The 22,470-nt window shown below is 40.7% G+C and overlaps 1 protein-coding gene across 1 annotated transcript in view; it reads right to left on the reverse strand.

Moving 5' to 3' along the window:
* Window positions 1–2,803: 2,803 nt before the first annotated feature.
* The window catches only part of LOC143285119 (uncharacterized), a 32,550-nt gene continuing 12,883 nt past the window's right edge, over window positions 2,804–22,470 (reverse strand). The window contains exons 4-13 of the mRNA XM_076592340.1: window positions 20,684–20,828; window positions 18,336–18,496; window positions 17,903–17,993; window positions 16,733–16,797; window positions 15,743–15,868; window positions 14,873–15,051; window positions 14,280–14,358; window positions 7,085–7,278; window positions 5,872–5,929; window positions 2,804–5,293 (exon numbers count right to left, since the gene is read on the reverse strand). Of these exons, the coding sequence (XP_076448455.1) occupies window positions 5,150–5,293; window positions 5,872–5,929; window positions 7,085–7,278; window positions 14,280–14,358; window positions 14,873–15,051; window positions 15,743–15,868; window positions 16,733–16,797; window positions 17,903–17,993; window positions 18,336–18,496; window positions 20,684–20,828 (1,242 nt within the window). The 3' untranslated portion in view covers window positions 2,804–5,149. The remainder of the gene's footprint in view (window positions 5,294–5,871; window positions 5,930–7,084; window positions 7,279–14,279; window positions 14,359–14,872; window positions 15,052–15,742; window positions 15,869–16,732; window positions 16,798–17,902; window positions 17,994–18,335; window positions 18,497–20,683; window positions 20,829–22,470) is intronic.

Here is a 22,470-nt window from a genome sequence, read left to right on the forward strand (position 1 = left end):
CTTGCCTTCTCCCTTCCATGTAGAGTGAAGGTGCACCATCTTCTGCCATAAATGAGATAAACAGTGACTCCTTCTATCAACAGATGATAAACATTATGACTCATTCTATCAACTGATGATAAACACAGTGACTCATTGTTATCAACTGATAATAAATACAGTAACTCATTTTATCAACTGACGATAAACATGGTGACTCATTCTGTCAACAGACAATAAACATGGTGACTTGTTCTGTCAACAGATAATAAAGATGGTGTCTCATTCTACTGACAGGAGATAAACACCATGACTCATTCTATCAATACTCTCTAACAAACTTCCTCCATTTTAAAAAGTTTTTATTCACAACTTTATTTACCTGTTCATTAATATTTAGCTACTTCTCTTTAACATAATCAAATATAAAAAAAATGTATTTAATCACTACTTTCATCTCACTGCTTTCATCTACCAATTTGCCTTGGGATTTTGTGTGTGTGTGTGTGTGTGTGTGTGTGTGTGTGTTTGTGTGTGTTTTGTTTTTTGACCATCTTTCCTTTCTACTAATTAAGTTATTAACAGTTCTTAAAATAATATTCAATTATTCACTGCTTTCACTTATCCCTTTTTAACATTTTCATGATTTGCCATCTTTTCTTTCTATCAAAGTATCTTCATCATCTTATCATACTTCTGAAAACAAATACTGCAATGAGGAAAAGTAGGCCAGACAGGAAAGCAGATGCCAAAAAAAAAAACCCTTGTAATTTGATGTCCAGCTCCAAGTCATGGGTTTCCTGGTGGTAATCTAACTGCTAAGTCGAAAGGAATGAGCATTATATGAAATCCGCGTGTTTCCAAGTTGCCTATAGAACAGGAAAGAACCAACTACTTTATGAAATCCACATGTTTCCAAAGTGCCTATTGAACAGGATAAAAACAGAGTACCATGTGAAATCCATGAGTTTCCAAGGTGCCTATTCAATAGGACAGAATTAAATACTGTCATCGAATGACATTCATGTACTTCCAACATGTCTATTCAACAGGAAAGAATGAAGTACAATGTGAAATCTACATGCTTCCCAGACGCTTTTCAACAGGAAAGAACGGAGTACTATGACTACAATGATAAAATCCATGTGTTTCTGAAGAGCCTATTCAACAGGAAAGAACAAAGTACCACAAGAAATTCATGTGTAGCTGACACACTGCTCAACAAGAAATAACTGAGTACTATAACACATGAAATGTGTGTGTTTCTGAGGTACCTATTTACAGGAAAGAACTGAATACTACATGAAATTCAAATATTTCTGATGTACCCATTCAGCTGGAAAGAATCGAGTACCACATGAAATCCATGTGATTCCAACGTGCCTGTTCTCCAGGAAAGAGCTGAGTACTACATGAAATTCATGTGATTTTGAGGTGCCCATTTAACAGGAAAGAACCGAGTACTGCATGAAACCTATGTGTTTATAACATACTTATTCAACGCTAAAGAACTGAGTACTACATGAAATTCATGTGATTTTGAGGTGCCCATTTAACAGGAAAGAACCGAGTACTGCATGAAACCTATGTGTTTCTAACATACTTATTCAACACTAAAGAACTGAATACTTCATGAAATTCATGTTTCCAAGGTGCCCATTCAACAGGAAACTGAGTAGTACATGAAATTCTTGTTTCCAAGGTGCCTGTTTGACAGGAAAGAACAGAGTACTTTTTCAAATCTATGCGTTTCCAAGGTGCCAATTCAGCAGGTAAGAACTGGGTGCTATATGAACTCAATAACCATTGAGCATTTACAAGGTGGTTATTCAGTAGAGTTTAACATACATATATTTTTTTTAGTAAAGGAGGACCGAAATCATGTTATCTGTTTACTTATTGGAAACATTTCTTCCTCTTTTTTTCCCCCATTCTTTGTTAGTTTGTTTTCCTTTTCTTTTTTTTATTTAGGCCATAGGGAGAATTAGCCTGGTATAACAATTTCATTCATCAATAACTTTTTTTCTTTATTAACAAAGGAATAGGTGATATAATTCTATGCTTACTGTTCAACTGCACAGGTAACCCAGTTTATACAGAATAATTCCATATATATATATATATATATATATATATATATTCATATACATTTGAGATTCTTTTTTTCATATTTCTTTTCAAAATAAGTTTTGTACACAGCTGCAATTCTTCAACAGGAATATAATTTGAATGCTTCTTTTAAAACAAAGTTAGCTCACATATTTCAACAAATATTTCTATAACTGATGAATAAGCCATGGAATGAAATAAACCCTTCCCCCGCATCACTCTGAATACTGTAACAACAAATTCTGTTCACTATCCTAGTCCAAAAACAAGTATAAACAATGTGTTCCTTTTTTTTCTTTTTTTTTTCTCACTTAAAAACAGTTAAAAGTTTCATACAAACAACAAACCCATCAATCAGCCAACCCAAACAGAAACGTGCACAATCATGCATGCATGCAAGATTTCATGCACAGGCCATTGATCAGTCAGAGTAAGATTCAAGTTCCCATGGTCATTTTATGGCCATTAGGGCAGTGAATTCATATCCAGTGTGCATAGGGCTCAGCACAGGAACCCTGATCACTGGTAAACAGCGGATCAGAAGTCCAGCACCCAACCTATTCTGTCACAGCACTTCATACTGATCAACACTGGGGAGGGGGATGGGTGGAGGGGGGGGAATACCACAGGGAAAACAACCAAAAACAAAACACACACACGCAAACACAGACCTCCCCCTCCCGCTCCCCCCAGGTCCCTCCCCCACTACACACACACACACACACACACACAAAATGCCAAAGAACATCGACTGTCAATTATTCATTTTAGGAAAATGGCATGGTTACTATAAATGTATATAGGTCTATATCCTGCAAGGGTCTCAAATGACAGGGAAAAAAGCTGGATGAAAGTGGCTGCCACAGCATTGTCAACTATCAATCATCCATTAACTGACAAGCTGACTGTCCACAGATTTTGAGTTTGTAGCCACTTTCATCATTATTAGTGCATAAAAATTGGGCTCATGTACCTGAATTTTTAAGAAGTGCCCCTTGTCTGTAGCCCAGCAGTCACAACAAGTACACTCATCACTTGGTGCATTCCTGACAAATTTTACCAAGAAAGATTCTTTTGTGAATTCAAAACTAGATCACTGCATAACATAACCAAATGGATTTATTCTTCACTCAGCCACTTATATTGACCCTATTTTCCAGATTTTGATTCTCGTGACTTAAAGAGTTTTATTTTTGTCTTTAGCTCCTGGTCAGGACTTGGGTATGGGGCATCTAATTCTATGGCCGTTTCCCCATCTTTGATGGCCTGTTATTGTCAAGACAATTTTTCATATTCCCAGATGGTACACTGAGTTAAGTGATGCTGGTTTGTTAACTATGGCTGGTGAAATGATTCTTTTAAAAATCAGCTGCTAGATGGACCTATCAACCATAGCTTAATCTACTCCAGGGTTGAGATGGGATCTAAGTGTTCCATGGTGTAGACTTAAAACATTCCACGGATAGACACAAACACACTAACACAAATGGAAATATATGTATGATTATTATGTATGATTGTTTCATCATCTCTCCTTCCTCTATTCATTTCCAAACTAGTTTGTCAAAATGATCATGTTATAATTTCTCTCTCTCTGAAAGGTGTAAACCAACACCAACTTCTTACAGATCGCTGACTATTCTAAAGTGTTCACTACTTCAAGCAGATGGCTAACATGGACAATGAAAAGAAAAAAATGACAGAAGAAATCAGTGACTGTTAGCGCATGGAGCAAACAGAGTTCAGCACTGGCACAACACAACTGACAAAAGACTTTGGATGGCAGGCCACACACAATTATCATTTAATAAAAAAAATTTCAAAAACCAGGTCAACACAGAAAACCAAGAAAACCAGTTGATAAGGCAAACATCTGTACAAATAAATAATGATTCTCTTTCATCTTTCTCTCCATGATTTTTTTCCCGTTACATACAAATATATACATCACAATATATGCATCTTCTGTGTCATCACCTGCAAGTTCAACGGAAATATTCTCTATGTCCTTCACAAATGGAACAGGTGGGAAGGATAACTGGTAAAAAAAACAAACCAAAAAAACAACAACGTAGAAACAAGGTTGGGCAGGCAAAGGACACAGAAGAGCCAACTGAGTGGTGAAATGGGGTAAAGAGGAGCAGGGGCAGACAAGGGGATTTACAGGATCACATACCTGATCCTCATTCATCACAATTTTCTTCTTTTAATAGTGATTATATATTATCTATTCCATGAGTATATGTGGAGATGTCAAGTGGAATTCCAAAATACATGTTACAAATCATAGAAATCTTCTGTAATAATATATTTAAAAAAAATGTCACAAAAAGAAAATGAACACATATACATGTAAAAAAGGGCTCACAATTCAAAGCTACTGTCACAACACTAGGAAAAAACCAGAACAACTTCCTTGTAAGCCACAAGAGGATAACACAAAGCCAAGAACTCAATTCAGACTCTAACAAAGTGCAAATTATTGTAAGAAAGTTCTGGTGGACACAACTCCCAGACATCAATGGCGATTTTTCTGCATTTTGTTTTAGCTTGAAACAGACGTTTCATCAGACTCCAGCAAAAAGCTATCAGTAAGTGACGTTATCAGGCACCCAGACACAACTGCTCAATCAGCCTGGACCCCAGCAACAATATCCACAGCAGCCAGAACACATTCCTCTCTCATCACCAGGACATCCGAGGTACACGTCACTGCTTTCTCAGGTCGCTTGCACTCCTGATAATGCCTTTCCGTCAGTCACCATCTTTCTCATTTTACTCTCCTCAGGAAATCAATCATCACGGTGTTGTTCACCCATGCCCCTGTGTGGAACAGAAAACTCCTGGTTGCTCTTCTCTGAAGCTCAAACACAAGTCCAGCAATGGGAGATCTAACCCCTGAAGACGCCGGTAACCGCAAAGAGCACTGGACACCATGTACTGTAGTGACCAGGAACACCATGAGCCATAGGAGTCCTGGAGCTGTTTGGGATCCAGTGGAGCACACCCTCTTTGGCTCTGGACGCAGTAGACATCAACATCCCTGCCACTCTTGTGCCTGTCAACAACAACTGAAGTCCCACAACTTGACTGTCTTGTCGTAGGACCCTGACACAATGATGAAATCGTTGAACTGTAAGCACGTCACACCGTCTGAGTGGTTGCGTAAAGTCACAAGACGTTCGCCTGTTTCTAATGACCACACCTGTGATTGAAATAAGCAAAAGCGAAAGATATAGTGGTGCCACAAATCTGTTCTGATACATATTATAGTTACCTGCATCTGTATACTCAAAACCTAACAAGCACTTTCTTGTACAGTTGTGAACAGTTTTTGACAAATATATATATACACATCTATTACTGCATTAAGTTTATTGTTGTTTTCATTCCATGACCTGTTATGCTTTAAATGATCATACAATTAGTTTCAGATAAAAAAATTTAAAAAAGGTAAATCATGTGTAATTAAATATATATGAAAACATTTTCAGAGAATGTGTGATCTCTGTTGATATACACTGATTCACAGACTTGCAGAAGTGGAAAGCTGACTGTTCCTCACAATAATCAAATGCCAGTTTTCCCACAATTACCACATGCCATTATTTTTTTCCAAAATAACCACATGTTCATTTTCCCAGAGCTACCTATATGCCAGGTTTTTTTCCCCAAAATAATAACTTTATGCAAAATTCCCTCACAATGACTGCATACCTGTTTCCCCTCACTATCTGTATGGAGAAAAAAAAAAAAGAAGTAAAAATCTGACAGCCAACTCACTTTGAGTGTTTTGTCATCAGCAGCACTCACAACCCGCCAGCTGTCTGCCTGTAAAAATCTGGAAGGGAAAAAAGCAACAGCAAGTTGATCCAGTCTTCTGACACTGCACAATCAAACTTAGCTTGCCCATGCTAATAAAATCATAACTCATTTATCAATTTCCTATGAAATGAAACCATCATGAGGCCAGAAGTTAAAACATTATGATCAATAACAATTGTCATTAAGTCTCAGTCTTTATGGAGACTAAAATTATCTATTTACAGCCAAGTTAATGTTAACAAAAAAAGCCAACAACATAAAAACATCACATACTACACACCCATATGGAAATGTGAGATCATATTTCTGACTAAAAGTTACGGATGACAGCACATCATAACACGCCATAGCCAAAGACCTACATGACATTGAACACCTCTGATCAACTTGATGGGTAATTAGGGGAAGACTGTCAAGATAGATTTAAAAAGAGAAAGGGGAAAATGCAATCAGAACATCCCTCAGAAAGGTTTGTAACTTAGGTTGAAATCTTTGTAATATGGAAAGTCTCGCACAAAAATATTTGTCATGTGACGGCAGTCTGATGGTGTAAAAATTATTCAGTTGTTCAGTGTTGAATATGCCATGACTTTCTCTTCCTTACCTTTTATTCTTTAATTTAGGAGCATGCCAAACATCTGCCAACTGCCTCTTTGTTTTGAACAGTCTTAATTCAGTTGAAGCATGTCACAAGAAATACACGTATAAATTTGACACGACAACAAGAACATTAAACAAAATCCTGGCAGTAAATATTGTAGCAAGTGACAGACGACTTTGCATCATATAAGAAAAACTAGAATGATTCTAATAAACATGGTGATTAACACACGGATGGCATATAGTGTGGATAACAAAGAAAACAGACAAAGAAACAGATAATAATAATAATAATAAAATTAAAAAAACTCCAACAAAACAAAAATAGAAAAAAATTAGGTAAACTTGTGGTGATGAGGAGGTAAGTTTCATGCATGAAGGTGCCTAGGGATAACATACAGAGCGTTCCATTTTTCTTCGATTCAATCATTTATCCTTGCGTGTGTATGATCACACAGTATCACAGAACAACCCAAAAAAAACAAGACCTGACACAGAAACATGTGAAACTGCTCCAGCATCCCCCGAACACACCCTCCTCCACACACCCAGCGTCTAAATCTACACCTACCTCACAACCCCAGTGTGGCCTTCAGCTGCCTTCCAGTCTATGGTATTGATGCAGTCACCCGTAACAATATCCCAGAACTTGAGATTACAATCCAGAGACCCACTGACGATGCGTGTGGAATCAAACTGCAAACAGGTCACTGCATCCTGGTGCCCAGTTAGGGTGCGCATGCACTGGCCTTCGTAGTTCCACAGCTGCCAGACCAAGGACAACACCACAATTAAAAATCAGACATGGTACATCGGGAATTAAAAGCTCAGAGACTGACAAAAGGGGAGTTGAAAGCTCTGAGAAGGGGACAAGGGGTGTTGAAGGCTCTGAGATTGGGACAAGGGATGCTGAAAGTTCATAGATTGAGACAAGGGAGCTGAAGGCTCAGAAATGGGGACAAGGGGTGTTGAAGGCTCTGAGATGGGGACAAGGGGTGCTGGAGGCTCATAGACTGAGACAAGATGAAGGCTCTGAGAAGAGGACAGGGGATGCTAAGCTCACAGACTGAGACAAGGGGAGTTGAAGGCTTTGAGATGGGGACAAGGGGCGTTGAGGGCTCTGAGATGGAGACAAGGGAAGCTGTAGGCTCTCAGATGGGGACAGGGTGTGTTGAAGGCTTCCAGATGGGGACAAGGAGTGTTGAAGGCTTGGAGATGGGGACAAGAGGTGTTGAAGGCTTGGAGATGGGGACAAGGAGTGTTGAAGGCTTGGAGATGGGGACAAGGGGTGTTGAAGGCTTGGAGATGGGGACAAGAGGTGTTCAAAAGCTTCCAGATGGGGACAAGAGGTGTTGAGAAGGCTTGGAGATGGGGACAAGGGGTGTTGAAGGCTTGGAGATGGGGACAAGAGGTGTTGAAGGCTTCCAGATGGGGACAAGAGGTGTTGAAGGCTTCCAGATGGGGACAAGAGGTGTTGAAGGCTTGGAGATGAGGACAAGGGGTGGTGAGGGCTCTAAGATGGGGACAAGGGGTGTTGAAGGCTTCGAGACAGGGACACAGATGCTAAGGACTCAGAGAAGAGGACACACGTGCTGAGAGCTCTGAGATAAGGACACAGGTGTTGAGAGCTCTGAGACAGGGACAAATGATGCTGGGGGGTCCAAGATGGAGAAAAGAGATGCTGGGAGCTCCAAGATGGAGACATGGGGTGTTCATGGCTCTGAGATGGAGACATGGGGTGCTCACGGCTCTGAGATGGAGACATGGGGTGTTCATGGCTCTGAGATGGAGACATGGGGTGCTCACGGCTCTGAGATGGAGACACGGGGTGCTCATGGCTCAGAGATGGAGACATGGGGTGCTCACGGCTCTGAGATGGAGACACGGGGTGCTCATGGCTCAGAGATGGAGACATGGGGTGCTCACAGCTCAGAGATGGAGACATGGGGTGTTCATGGCTCAGAGATGGAGAAAAGAGATGCTGAGAGCTCAGAGATGGAGACATAGGATACTCAGGGCTCAGAGATGGAGACAAAGAGTGCTGAAGGCAATGAAATGGGGACAAGAGATGCTCAGGACTCAAAAGGGGGTCTGGTGCTGTGAACAAAGCCATACAATGTGCAGGGGAAGAGCTTTTTTTTTGCTTTTTTTTAAAGCGAATTTAGTTACACATCTCTGGGTACCACAAAGACTACAATGAAGGAATTTGTCTGGGCAATAAGGTTTTTTAAAACAAAAGGTTTGTTGGTTTTTTTACAGCATGGGATACTATTTTTTATACATACAGATTGCATGACATTGGGGGATAAAAAAAATTAAATAATATACATTGCATAGGGTGTGAAATCAAAACAAAATAAACAAAATTACATTAGGGAATATGGGGTGACATTGCCAAGTGGTTACAGCTTTAGACTTTCCATCTCATGGTCCTGGATTTCATTCCAGTATTGGCGCCTGGCGAGTTAAGGGTGGAGATTTTCCAGAACTCCCAGGATACCATGTGTGCCAAACCTGGTAGTGCCTTTATTCCCTTTGTGAATATACACATGCTGAGGTTGAACATTAATGTTTAAGAACCAAAATCAACATCAGTGTTAGGTGGGATTTGGATATAAAAAAAAAAGAAGAAAACTTACACAACAAGCACATTTCTCAAAATAAGAGTACAGATGCCCATTTCATAGGGTAAAAATGGTCACACAGGTAAAAGCCCATTCTTAAATATGAGTGAACATGGGAGCTATAGCCCACAAACACAGAAAGAAAGAATAGGACATCAGGTTTTCAGCCACAGTAAAATACTACAGGTGATCCAAAAGAACTTAAACTTGTAGATGACATATGTGTACTGTTGCGGGAACTTTATATATTCAAATGTTTTCATCTTTTCATATGCCTGTGCTTTCAGTTTTTGTTGAGTGAGTGCTTCTAAGTGCGTGAATTTGTCTCCCGAATTGCACGTGTGGTGGAGTGTGTTCACGTTGTCGAGTGGCAGGGTTTCTTTTCCCCAGGTATGTTTTGGGAGAGGCAGAGGAGCTGTTGGGTAGGTGGCACCCAGTTGGATGCCCAGTTTAGTGGAGCCAGAGTTTGGGCCCCCAAGTTACTAAAACACTCATGTGTTTGAGGTCTCTGTGACCCGAGTTTGGGTTGTTGTTGTTTTTTTTATGTAACCACAAGGGGAACAATAAGTATCCCATGAGAGTACTCTGTTTTGTTATTTTCTCAGGATTAAATTTCTGTTTCTACAAGTGATATTTTTGTAAGGAAGGGAGGGGGTTCAGAAAGAAATACAAGACTTTACTCTTATTCGTTATCATTTGCTTTCATGCTTTCTTTCATTTGTTTCATATTCAGTATTTCGTTTGGTTTTCCACACTGTACTTGGTGAAATTTTATGTAAAAAAAAAAATATATATATATATAAGAAAAGGAAGATATGGCTTTGTAATAATCAGTGAATGTAAACGGTTTTTCATAAGCTTCAAATTTAGGTCAGCACATTGGGAATGTTACTTAAAGATTGTTATTCGTTGCTCTTACCTGGATTTGTAAAATTTTAATGTTATATTAGTTCTGGTTGAATTCAAAGACTAGAATATAATGCTTGCCTTTTAGGCCTCTATTCGTTTCTCCCTCCCCCAGTCTACTGGCTGTTCCCACTCTTGGTTTGGCAAGGTGTGCCTCCGGTGGAAAGACGACGCAGGACTGCCGTCGTCTGCAAATTCCCTAAGTTTCCCCTTTTCCTCCATTCTTTTCTCCAGTCTGCTAATATCGCAATCCCCTCTGAGCTCACAGGGCAGAACATACGGGCCATGAGCTAAGGGTGAGGCACCCCGAAAGAAAACTCCAGCTGAAGACGGCGGTATCGGGCCACTGCTGCAATTAAAACCATGATACCACGCATCCACGCTTCCATGATGATGCAGTCCACGGAATCTCAATGTGGTGCTCAACCTTTGGAGACCTGCCGGGGAGGCCGGGAGCTGGGCCCTGTGCCTCAAAGGGGCCCATCCCAAGCAACCGGTGGTCGGACAAGGAAATTCCGCATGCCCATGCGATGAAGAAGGAGACCTCATCCTCCTGCTGGGGCCAAGCAAACAGTACCACCCAGAACACTCAACATTCTCCAATGGAATGCAGAAGGGGTGCATAAGAAGAAACTTGGTGGGAGATTTCAACAGTCACTCAGAGAGATGGGGCTATGAGGAGACGGACAGGAGAGGCGAAGAAGTTGAGGATTGGGAGACTGACACTGATCTTCATCTCATCAACCAAGAAGATGCTGAACCCACCTTCTATTCTAGACGCTGGATGACCACATCAACACCAGATCTAGCGTTCGTCACCAACGACCTGTTCGTCAGGACCACAAGAACAGTCCTCAACCAGCTTGGAGGAAGTGACCACAAGCCCGTAAAACTCTCTTTCAACCTCAACTTGCAGGCTCCACAAGCAAAGTGTTTTCCCCACTGGAATTACAGAAAGGCGGACTGGACTCTCTTTGAGACCCTCACAGATACATACACAAAGCCAATCAACATCAGGCAGAAGGACTCAAACAAGATGGTTCAAGACTTCACAAAGGCCGTCCTGAAAGCTGCTATAGAATCCATCCCAAGAGGAGCACACAAAGACTACAAGCCCTACTGGACGGAGGAACTCCAGAATCTGGAAGATGCTGTTATGGAAGCTATGGACCGAGCAGAAAAGCAGCCATCACTGGAGAACAACATAGTGCTGAAGGAAGTAACTGCCAGATACAAGCTGTCCTGCGCACAAGCTGCAAGAAAAAGCTGGCAAGAGAAAACTGAAACCCTAAATCTCGACAAGGATGGCAGCAAGCTGTGGAAACTGGCTAGAACCCTCAGCAACGAAACAACAAGTTACACCACAATAACAATACAAGAGAATGGAAATTACCTCTCTGGAAAGAAAGCAGCAGACCACTTCATAGATGTCTATGAAAACATCAGCAATCTGGAAGTCCCTCCTGAACATGGAGCTGCAGTGCACAGGGCCCAAGGTGAACTTCATGAGAAAGAGCCCCAAGAGGAAGTCATGACCACAACTTTCACAGAGAAAGAGCTGGAGGAAGCGTTGCAGAGCCTCAACCTGAAGAAGTCACCTGGACCAGACAGAATCACAAATGAAATGATTCTGCATCTTGGGATGAAGAGCAAGGCAGTCCTTTTAACAATCTTTAACTCCAGCTGGAAGATAGGATCAGTCCCACAGTGTTGGAGAGACGCAGACATGATCCCCATTCACAAAATGGGAAAGGACAAGTCGAAGGCTGACAGCTACAGACCCATCAGCCTTACAAGCTGCTTAGGAAAGCTGATGGAGAGACTTGTCAACACTAGGCTTGTCTGGCACCTTGAAAAGTATCAGCTGCTGAGCCCTGAACAGGCAGGCTTCCGCCAACACAGATCAACAGAAGACCAGATCACATTCATCGGTCAAAGCACTGAGGACGCATTCCAAGAAAAGAAGAACACGCTTGCTGTCTGGATTGACATGGAGAAGGTGTTCGACAAAGTCTGGAAGGATGGACTCAGGCTCAAACTATGGCGATGTGGTGTGTCTGGGAGGATGCCAAGAGGGGTCAGAGGAGCTATCTACGCAGATGACCTGGTACTCTGGTGCTCTGAAGAGAACACCACTACAGCACAGGTACGCCTCCAGACTGCGCTCAACAAGATCAGCAACTGGACCAAGGAATGACTTGTCTCTGTCAACTCAAGCAAACAACCTACACAGTCTTCAGCCTATCCAGCAAGAAGCAAGAGGTGAAACTGACACTGAACAACCAAAGGCTTGCAGAGGAACCCACACCTACCTACCTGGGAGTGACCTTTGACCGCAGGCTCACTTGGAAACAGCAGATCACCAGATGCTGTAACAGGGCCAAGCTGAGACTGGCGATCATGAAGAAACTTGCAGGGACGGACTGGGGGGCTGATGAACGTATCCTAAAGAGACTATACGGGGAGAGTCCGACCTGTAGTTGAGTACGAGTCAACAGCATGGGCATCAGCTGCAAAGTCTAACCTCGACTATCTCAACAAGATACAGAACCAAGCTCAGCGTGTCATAACTGGCGCCATGAGATCCACCCCAATCCTGAAGATGGAGGAGACCACTGGGCTACAGTCATTAGAGGACAGAAGGGACACAAAGATCCTCATCCAGGCAGCAAAATTCAAACGCCTTGAAAACCATCCAATGAACAACACAATGAGCAGACCCACCAAGAGCCGGCTGAAAAGAGGCAGCTTCATCCACCAGTCAAGACGCCTTGAAAGACAAACCCCAGTCTTGATGGAACACGAAGCAAAGCCTATCCTGGCAAATGTCACCCACCCATCTTGGAAGAGGCAGGTGTTCCCAACAGTCGTCACCAGCATTCCCGGAGTGGAGAGGAACACAGTCAGACACCCAAAGGAAGGCCCTGGCCATGGAGTACATCTGCAACCAGTACCCCCAGGAAGACTGGACCCATGTCTTTACAGATGGCTCCGCCACGGAAGCAACGAGGGATGGTGGAGCTGGAATCTTCCTCCGATACAAAGATGGAGATGAAGAAATTGCAATCCCAATAGGAAAATACTCCACCAACTTCCGAGCTGAGCGAGAAGCCCTCTGTGAGGCAGCCACAACAGTCTTGCAGAACTCCACAAGAACAACAGGGCAGGTGGTGGTGTTCTCAGACGCTCTCTGTGTACTCCAAGCCCTCAAGAACTCCCACTGCAAAGAATAGAACCATCTCACTTCAGCCCTTGTTGCCCTGAGTGCCAGAGTGGAGAAAGTGGTGATACAATGGGTACCAGCACACTGTGGCGACAGAGGCAACGAAAAAGCCGACATTCTGGCAAAAGATGGTGCACAGAAGGAGCAGGCCAACAAACTGGTGTCATGCAATGAAATCAAGACAATCATCAAGGCACAGCAAGGAATAAAGTGGCGCCTCCAGCACCCCAAATATAACCCAGAAGACAGATACCATTTGCTGGAACGACGGGAAGGGGTCAAGACTGAGGACTGGACACTACCGCCTGCTCCACCACATGCACACAAAATTTGGCATTGGACAGAGTGGAGAGTGCCCTTGTGGTGAGGGACCAATGACAACCGACTACATCCTTCAAAACTGTAGGACGCATGCAGCATCCAGGAGGAAGTACTGGCCAACACCGACAGCGGTGGAAGCCAAACTGTACGGCACCCTGGAGGAGCTGCAACAGATGGCAGCCTTCATAGAGGACATCGGGCTGCTTATCTAATGGGAGGCGAACGAGGAAGAAGAAGAATTTGACTGTCATCGTTTACTGTTTTCGCATCAAACTCTATTACCTTATTAATAGCTTTATTAGTATCATCATAAAATATTATAATAAAATATCATTATTTTTAACTCCCTTGTTCCTGATTTCCTCTATGTGAGAGGACAGGCCCTTTCTTATAAAGGACAGCGCAACATGTATTTTTACTGAAAAAAGCAGTTCCTTTGAATACTAACTTCTTTACTGGCGTCATGTATAAACACTGGTGCCAGCTACAGCTAGAAGATTTCCTTCATATGCTGAGCTCAGTAGACATAGATTCACTGCCTAAATGGCCACAAAAGGCTATAGGACCTTTATCCTTAATCTAACCTATTTAACCAACTTTTTTCTTTCTTTAAAAAAAAAAAAATTTGTTTGTTCAGTCCCCATAAAGTTGAACACTACTGCATTCACTTTAGAAGCAAAGAATCCACCAACCTTGATGGTTTTATCAGCAGAGCCAGAAACGATCTTGGTGTCATTGAAGTGCACGCACAGCACAGCAGCTTGGTGGCCCCTGCAATGGGATTCACACCTCTGCACTCATGTAAACCACAGGCACTAAAATTAATCAATAAAAAAAAAAACGAAAGAAAAATCTAGCACTTTCACAAACAAATATGCATACACAAACACACACACTCTTGCTCACTTGCACATGTTCATACACCCTTTCTCTCTCACTCTCACGCATTCACTCTCTTTCACTCTTACACATGCATGCACGTAACCACACCCGCATGCACACACACATGCCAATGCACATATGTTTTAACTGTTTACTGACTTTATCATGGCCTTCTGTCTTCAAAATTTAAAAAAATAAAATGATTTTCTCCAAAAGCTTGTTGAAACCCACATGCTGGCAAGATGGATGATGAAGGTCTGGAGTAAAGAGGAGGAGAAATTTTGTTCTAAGTCCTGTCACACACACTAGTGATTGCAGACATCTTGCTAAAGCGTTAATTTTCACATTTATATGTTATTGTTTTGAAGGTAGTAATGACATTCTAATACAGAGCCAAACTTACGCAAGTGTTTTGCGACAATGCCCAGACCGCAGGTCCCAGACTTTGAGTGTCATGTCGTAGGAGCCACTGATCACTTTGTCATCATCTACCTGAAGGCAGCGCACCGTGTCGCGATGACCTATCATGGTGACCTTGCAAGCAATGCTGGACCAGCTGTCCTGGGTGGACAAGTCCCACACCTGCACAAACACCGACAATTTCTCAGGGGCTGAACTACTCTCTCTTTATCCTCTTCTACCACACTGCATTGGCATCAGCCATACTACAAATGACATCAAACCCTTATGTGATCAAAAACAGGAATCCCCCACCCCCTTCCCTCTCACAAAAGAGGTCATTGTGATCTACTGCACTAAAATCTGACATCACAAACCTCAAACTCAAACACTGAAATGATACAACAACAATACAATAAGGAATGTGCTTCAACACTGGCACTGACTGCTGGTTGTTTGTTGGCAATCAAAGGGTTATTGTCAAGAATGCAGTAAAGTATGCATCTGAGGTACAGACTAGAACATTTTTTGACAAGAGAGAGTGAACAGAAGAGAACAAGAGACAAACATATTAATGGTATTTCTAAGATCATATTGCATTTGCAGTCAATTTCCACAATGACATTCCTTCTCCCATAGCTACTGACAAGCCATGCACGATTAAGAGCCAAACCAGTCCAACCTGTTTCCTCTCTTGCAAATTGGAACATTAGTTATAAGAATATATAAATATACAATAAATACATCAGCTTTTTAGCTTTCCTTCCTCTGCTCCTTGAAATAATAAGATCTAGGTACTGATCATTCAGTTTACCATCTCCCCCATGCCCTCTCCCTCACAAACACACACACACACACAGATGCAGCTCCCTACCTTGATGGTTCGATCACTGGATCCACTGACCAGCCGATTTCCCTCCAGGTGAAGGCAGCGGACAGTCCCACTGTGCCCCACCAGGGTCTGCACTGACCATTTGGCGTTGGTACGAATGTTCCACACCTGTACAAACACACCACTCACAGGGATCAGAATTTACAAGGAAAAAAGTCAAAGAGCAGGTGAGAGGTAGATGACAAGGAATAGAGGACAGAAAGAAACAAAAAGATTTGTGTTAAATTTCAAATATGTATCTTTTCTTTTTTTTTCTTTCTCTTTTTTTTCTTAAAGCTGCATCAGTCAAGAGAATAAAAATGAATAAAAGGCTAGATACCTGCTAAATCAAATGCTGAGTTATGGAAATGAAAATAAGGATGCTGAAAAGCTTAATATTAACACAGATCTTGTAACAGGACTTTTTTCATAGTGCTCACACCAATGCGACCTTGACCTCTAACCTTGAATTTTTGGCCATAACCAGTCAATTTTCCACTCTCAGTCCCAGTTTCAAGGATACGTCAAAATGAGTGGACTGATCCATATTTGCTCCATCATACCTACTAAAAATATTTCAAGAAGCAGCAGATGCCCGACAACCTATTATCTTGAAAAGTTCGCTTCCTAATCTGTAGACAATTGCAACACTACTCTTAGTTAACTAGAAAATAATCATCTTGAAAGAAAAAAATCAAACAAAATTAACTATAACCTAATACATTATGGTTCCTCTTTAAACTAACGGATCAAGATCTTTTTAAAATTCATACAGAATGAATCTGGAGATCTTTTTGAAAAATCTGTCTTTGTGACATGTTTGGTCTTTTCTTGTTTGTTTGTTTTTTCCAAGGGATACATACTCATAATCAATGTTCACTGATACTTTTGGAGCAACAAACTGCACCTAGTTTACGTTTACAACGCATTAAGTTTTCAGTAATCCACTTTTATACGGACTTGAAAGAAAAAAAAAAGCAAGCAAAAACTCACCTTGATCGTTTTGTCTGAGGAGCCACTCACAATTCTGTTATCGTCAAACTGGACACAGGATATCCCTGAAACAGCATGAGATATGCCACTAAAATTTCACTGATGATCATTTAAACACAAACATGAACACATATCTTGTGCACATACACATACATCTAAAGCACACATACACACACACACACACAAATTAAAATCACTTTAGTGAACAGACATTAATTACCTACACAAACACACACAGAGGTGTTTAAAAATATTTATTAAAAAAAAACAAACCCATATTGCATAATAACCAAGAGGAAGCTTTAAAAAGTATATTAAAAAAACACACCAACAACAGAAGATAAAATGAAGAAGAAAAAAAATTAAGTTAAAAAAAGAAAACATCGTATAAAACTCTTAAAACCATATAAGATGAAAATTGTTCCTGATGCTACCACATCAATAATGAAAATTTTGTTGCGTGCAAAAATCCTTCTTTTTGTTTTTTTTTAATTTGGCTGTGCAAGGTTTCATTGTTGCTCCACATCTGTTAAGCAGGCTGTAAGATCCCTCTCCTTTGTTCATCATTCCCCCCCACCACCCCCCAAACCCCCCACACCCCCAAGCATTACCACTAAGGTTTCTCTGATCTTCCTCCAGTAGTTGTTTTGTTTTTATGGTGAAAATCCAGATATTCCCCACAAAATCTTTTAGCCAGTATTTTCACAATGTTTACAAAGTGCTAATGGGGTGGTTCTGCTCTGCTCGTGCCGCAATAAGAATAAAAGAACTTCTCAACACCAATAAAGTGATAAGTCCTGAAGCTGACTTGACTGAATGAAGAATGTCTGATACCTACAACTGAGTGAAAAACAACAGCACATCAGATGAACCTAATGAAGACTCTGAATTATCCAAAGAAAGTATCTTTAATTCTGCTGCAAGTGAGTAATTCATGGTCATAAGCTGTTCTGTGTTCTACATATCTATAATTCCACAAAGGAATTAAATCTCTAATTTTCAAAAGATGTCATTTCATCAACAGAAAGAAGCCTTTGCCCCAAGAGCTAATTCATGCATTAATGTTTATTTTGAAATCTGAACATAGGTCCTTAAAAACAAAAAAATATGCACCAAGGTGCACTCACCCTAACATGCAAATCACAGTAACACAGTTGTAACAACCAGTACCTTGTGTGTGTCCTTCAAAGGTCCTGACAGTACACCTTCCAGCCAGCCAGTTGTTTCGCAACCTGAACCGCTCAGCAAAGACACGCTTCCACTGAAAAAACAACATCAAAACAAAAATCAAACGGTAAGGTTGCATAATGTGTTACAATAAAACACCACTCTATGTCGAACGTGTCACAATGAAACACCACTCTATGTCGAAAAGACACAGATTAGCATACAGTCAAAGCCTGTCTCTTGTTATAATAATCAAAATCAAGCTATCTGAAACCCAGTTAATCAAATTTTGAATTTCCATTATCACCTCCCCCAACCCTTCTGATGAGTAGTTTTTGTTTTATTGTATTATTATCTTTTTTTTCCAATCAAAAAACAAGCTTAAAACAGGATGTCTGCAAAACAGTTATCAAGAGTTAAAGCTTTCATAGCTTACCTGTATGCTCCCTTCGGAGGACATGTAACTGATGACCTGCTTGTGCTCTGCAGCTTTGGACAGACGCCACTTTGCTCGGCAACAGAAGCGTCGCCACAGTGACGGCTCTTCCGCCAGCTGCTGCCACAGCTTGCACACTTGGGCAGCTCGGCACAGGCTCACTGTACACATACACACACAGCAGTGAATCACCTGGACTGGTTCACCCTCAGTCTTGGGAATAAAGAAGATACTTTTGCACCTTGTGTGCCTGGGTGTTTGTGGTACACTGCTTGACATTTACCAATGATGCTTACAGTCCAGCTGACCAACTGTTCAACTAAAATAAGAAATTCAAGCGCTCTAAACATTAAACTCTGTCACATCTGGGGGGGCATGGGGGAGGGGGGGGGATCAAAAACAACAACAACAACTGCAAAACAACACAGTCCATGACTTATTATCTTAACTTTTAAGCTTTTGAAGGCAAATAAAACCAGGCTGTGTTGATAACATCAGCCCTTCCACTTAATTCATCATCCACTTAATTTATCATCCCAAGTTTATATTTTTTTCAATGGGATAAAATATTCTTCTAAACCACATAAAAAAATTTAATTAAAAAGCCATTATATATAGGCAAACAACACTGCAGAATGGACAGCTGGTGCTCATCCAAGAGTTAATATCACTACCTTATCGCCAAAGCAAAACAGCACAGACAGCACAACACAGACTGTGGAAAAGAGAAAAGTGTCATGGCTAGCTGGAAATGAAGAAAAATACTGTGATGGCAGATAAATTAAACAATAGTGAAAATAGGAAAAAGGGAGAAAAAAACAAGACCAAAGAGGAAATTTTTCGTACAAGATTTAAAAAATAAACTGGGATGCTATTCATACAGAAAGAAACCTTGCATCCCGCAGGGGTAACCCTACTTGTACACCAGCAATCTCACAGTGGGAAACGTTATTACAGTAAACTTTGAAATAAACTCTTGTGCCGTTGTGGTCTGATCTAAACAAAACATGATTTTCATATGACGGGGTGGGGGAGAGAGAGGGGGAGGGGGAAATTAGGATTTTTACCACATAAAAGCAATCTCACAGTGGGAAACGTTATTACAGTAAACTTTGAAATAAACTCTTGTGCCGTTGTGGTCTGATCTAAACAAAACATGATTTTCATATGACGGGGTGGGGGAGAGAGAAGTGGAGGGGGAAATTAGGATTTTTACCACATAAAAGATCATAAGTTGAGGACAGTGAATGTTTAATTCGAATATTTCGTATCAGGAAATGAAATCCACACAGTGGTAAAGTACTGTAGTAAACTTGCATTTAAGCGCATTTCAAATGAGCATCAATGCAGCCAAAATGCATATTTGGAAAGAGAAACTTTGACATAATGCATTTAACTTAGTAAGATCTGTGTTTTGTGCTCTTTTGAAAGTCTTTACCATTCTTGACACAGAGAATGACAAAACAACTCTAAGAGAGCTGGCAGGTTATAATACAAGGAAGCTGTCCTCATTGAAGTCATCTTCCTTGAAGTAGAACATCATACTTGCAATGACAATTCAACATCTGTTTAAAAAATGTAACAGTTTCAGAACACAGGTGACCAATTTAAGTTTTAACCTTTAACTTGTTTAAGCATGTATTTCCTGGTATAAAGCCTATTTTCATTTTGCATGTAATGTAGCCATCAGAATTTTTAAAAAGGAAGAGAAAAAAGAACAACAACACCACTCTCTCTTTACACAATATCTGTTTAGCACTGAACCAAGAGCTTTTTCAATTACAAGAATAACCAACAAGTATTCATAATTACCAAGAGTAACAAGACTTCACAAAAAATTATGCAATGTTCCATCTTGATCCAAAATAATAATGAAACAAACAAACTAAATAAAAGAGCTAAGACAAATTTGTTACATGATTTGGAAACTAAAACTTGAATCAAATATAAGAAACTTATTTTGGACATTTGACATCAGATAGTGTTAGTGTTAATGAACTGTTATCATTATTAATAACACAGGCTGTTTAATCAATTATGTTTTCCGACATATGGCAATAAAAATGTCTTCACAAAGGAAACACACACACATCCAGTGTCTCACACACACATGGAGAGTAGCACACACACATACAATGTATTACAATCTAACATACAGTCATATCCACACACATGCACACCCACCCACCGACATGCACACTCACTTCAAAAGTTAAAACACACACACATTGACAATGTGACACACACTGTTTCTCTCTCTCAAACACACAGACACACGCACAAACTAGGCCAAACATTATATATATTCAGACGATCCCAGAAAGTGGCCACAGACCGCCAAGACTCACCTGGGTCCAGGTAGGTCATGATTTTGGCAGCTAGAGGAGTTGGAAGCCAGGTGAGAAAGTCCTGGCAGTTGGGGGGGCAGCCGCGATGGAGGTTCGTTTCCATGCGCACGGACAGCAAGTGCAGCTGGGGGAGGTCACACACACTCTGCCCGCACACACATGGACGTCATTAAACAGGTCAAGTATAATAATAATGGTCATGGTTCAAGCATCAATCTTTATAAATTATACAGCACATCATCTTGTTAAATGCAGCTCAATGCAATGCACACACTCAACTCACACAATTCAGTAATTAACAACATACACACTCTTATACACCAAATACTGTTTCTCTTGACAGGAGGCACACAACTTCAACTAGCCACTGAAACATATGTATATGTTAAAAAAAAATGTATATTTTTAAGGGGGAATGGGGGGGGGGAGGGTTGTGTGTAAAAAGTGGGGGTGTAAAAAAAAAAAAAAGAGTGTGTGTGTAAAAGTGAGCTGCAAGGCCCTCAGGATAAAAACTTGTGACTGAAGTTTCATGTTACACACTTCTTCTTGGTTTTAAGGTTGAGAAATGTTAAAGAGAGGGTGACTTCTAGACAAGTAGCTGAGAACAGATCTATATGTGCAGGAAATTTGTGAAGCTGAAAGTGAAAGTCTTTATTATGTGGAGCAGTTCCACTGGGTATGGCCATCTTAAGAGTCAAAAGTATAAGTTACCTACTCCCTGATATTAATCCCTTTTGGCTAGGTACATATCACTTTTGTTGATAAATACAGTATTCCATAAACTTTATGTACATGAAATCACAAGTGGTATTTCACCTGACTACAAGAATTTTCACAAGAGAGAGGTTTTTTTTTTTGGTTAGGTACTGATTCTACCATGGTACTATTGTGGTGGTGTGCAAGTTGTTCACAGAGTGTTTGCTGGGTTTCCCCAACATACACTGGGCATGAATACAGCTTGGTGCACAAAGTACAGTGAACGATGTAGACTACATTAGTGGTCTGGCAGTGAACACTGCTCTGAGTTTGACAGGTGAATCTATTGCCTGGCAGTCCAGTAAACTCAACTCTGGGGCTAAAAAATGTACATGTCTTGCAGAAGAATTACTTGCACTTGTAGTCGTACTTTTGTGGAACTTTCTTGTTGGGATGGCTGGAAAGCAGATCTTATCTCATGAGAAGATCACTCAGGTTTATATTCCATTTGGAAGCTGCCAATGGTGTGGTTTTGTTTTGTTGTTTGTTTTTTGTTGTTTGTTTTCTTTAAGATGCTATCAAGTCCTGGATCAGTGCAAAGTATGTGAATATTTCTAAGGATGGACTTACCAGGCACACTGTGAGGACAAAATGGTAAAACAAATTGCTTAAGTGATGATTCGAGATTATCATGGAACAAGTGTAAAAATGGTGATTGTAACTGTAAGTGTCTCATTATACTGTCAACAATAATGACGATGGTGTTACTTATAATCCCAAGCATCCAATTCATAAACACTGATTTAAATATCTGAAATGCAGTCAGACTTACTGAAAATGCAATGAATACTATAAGATGATCTGCATACCAGAATTTGTTTTCTGTAATATTCATGGCATTTGTAATTCTGAAAATATTGACATGGCCTTAAGGCAGAGACATAGAGACTAAGAGAGAGTGGCGGGAAGGATGGAGGAAAAGAGACAGAGAGAAATAAATGAAGGAAGGAAATCAAGAGAGGGAGAGAGGGAGAGGCAGACAAACAGTCAGAGAGAAATGAAGTCTACAGCTGTGCAAATTATACATAAAA

This window comes from Babylonia areolata, chromosome 8, assembly GCF_041734735.1.
Source record: "Babylonia areolata isolate BAREFJ2019XMU chromosome 8, ASM4173473v1, whole genome shotgun sequence".
Taxonomy (NCBI): Eukaryota; Metazoa; Mollusca; class Gastropoda; order Neogastropoda; family Buccinidae; genus Babylonia; species Babylonia areolata.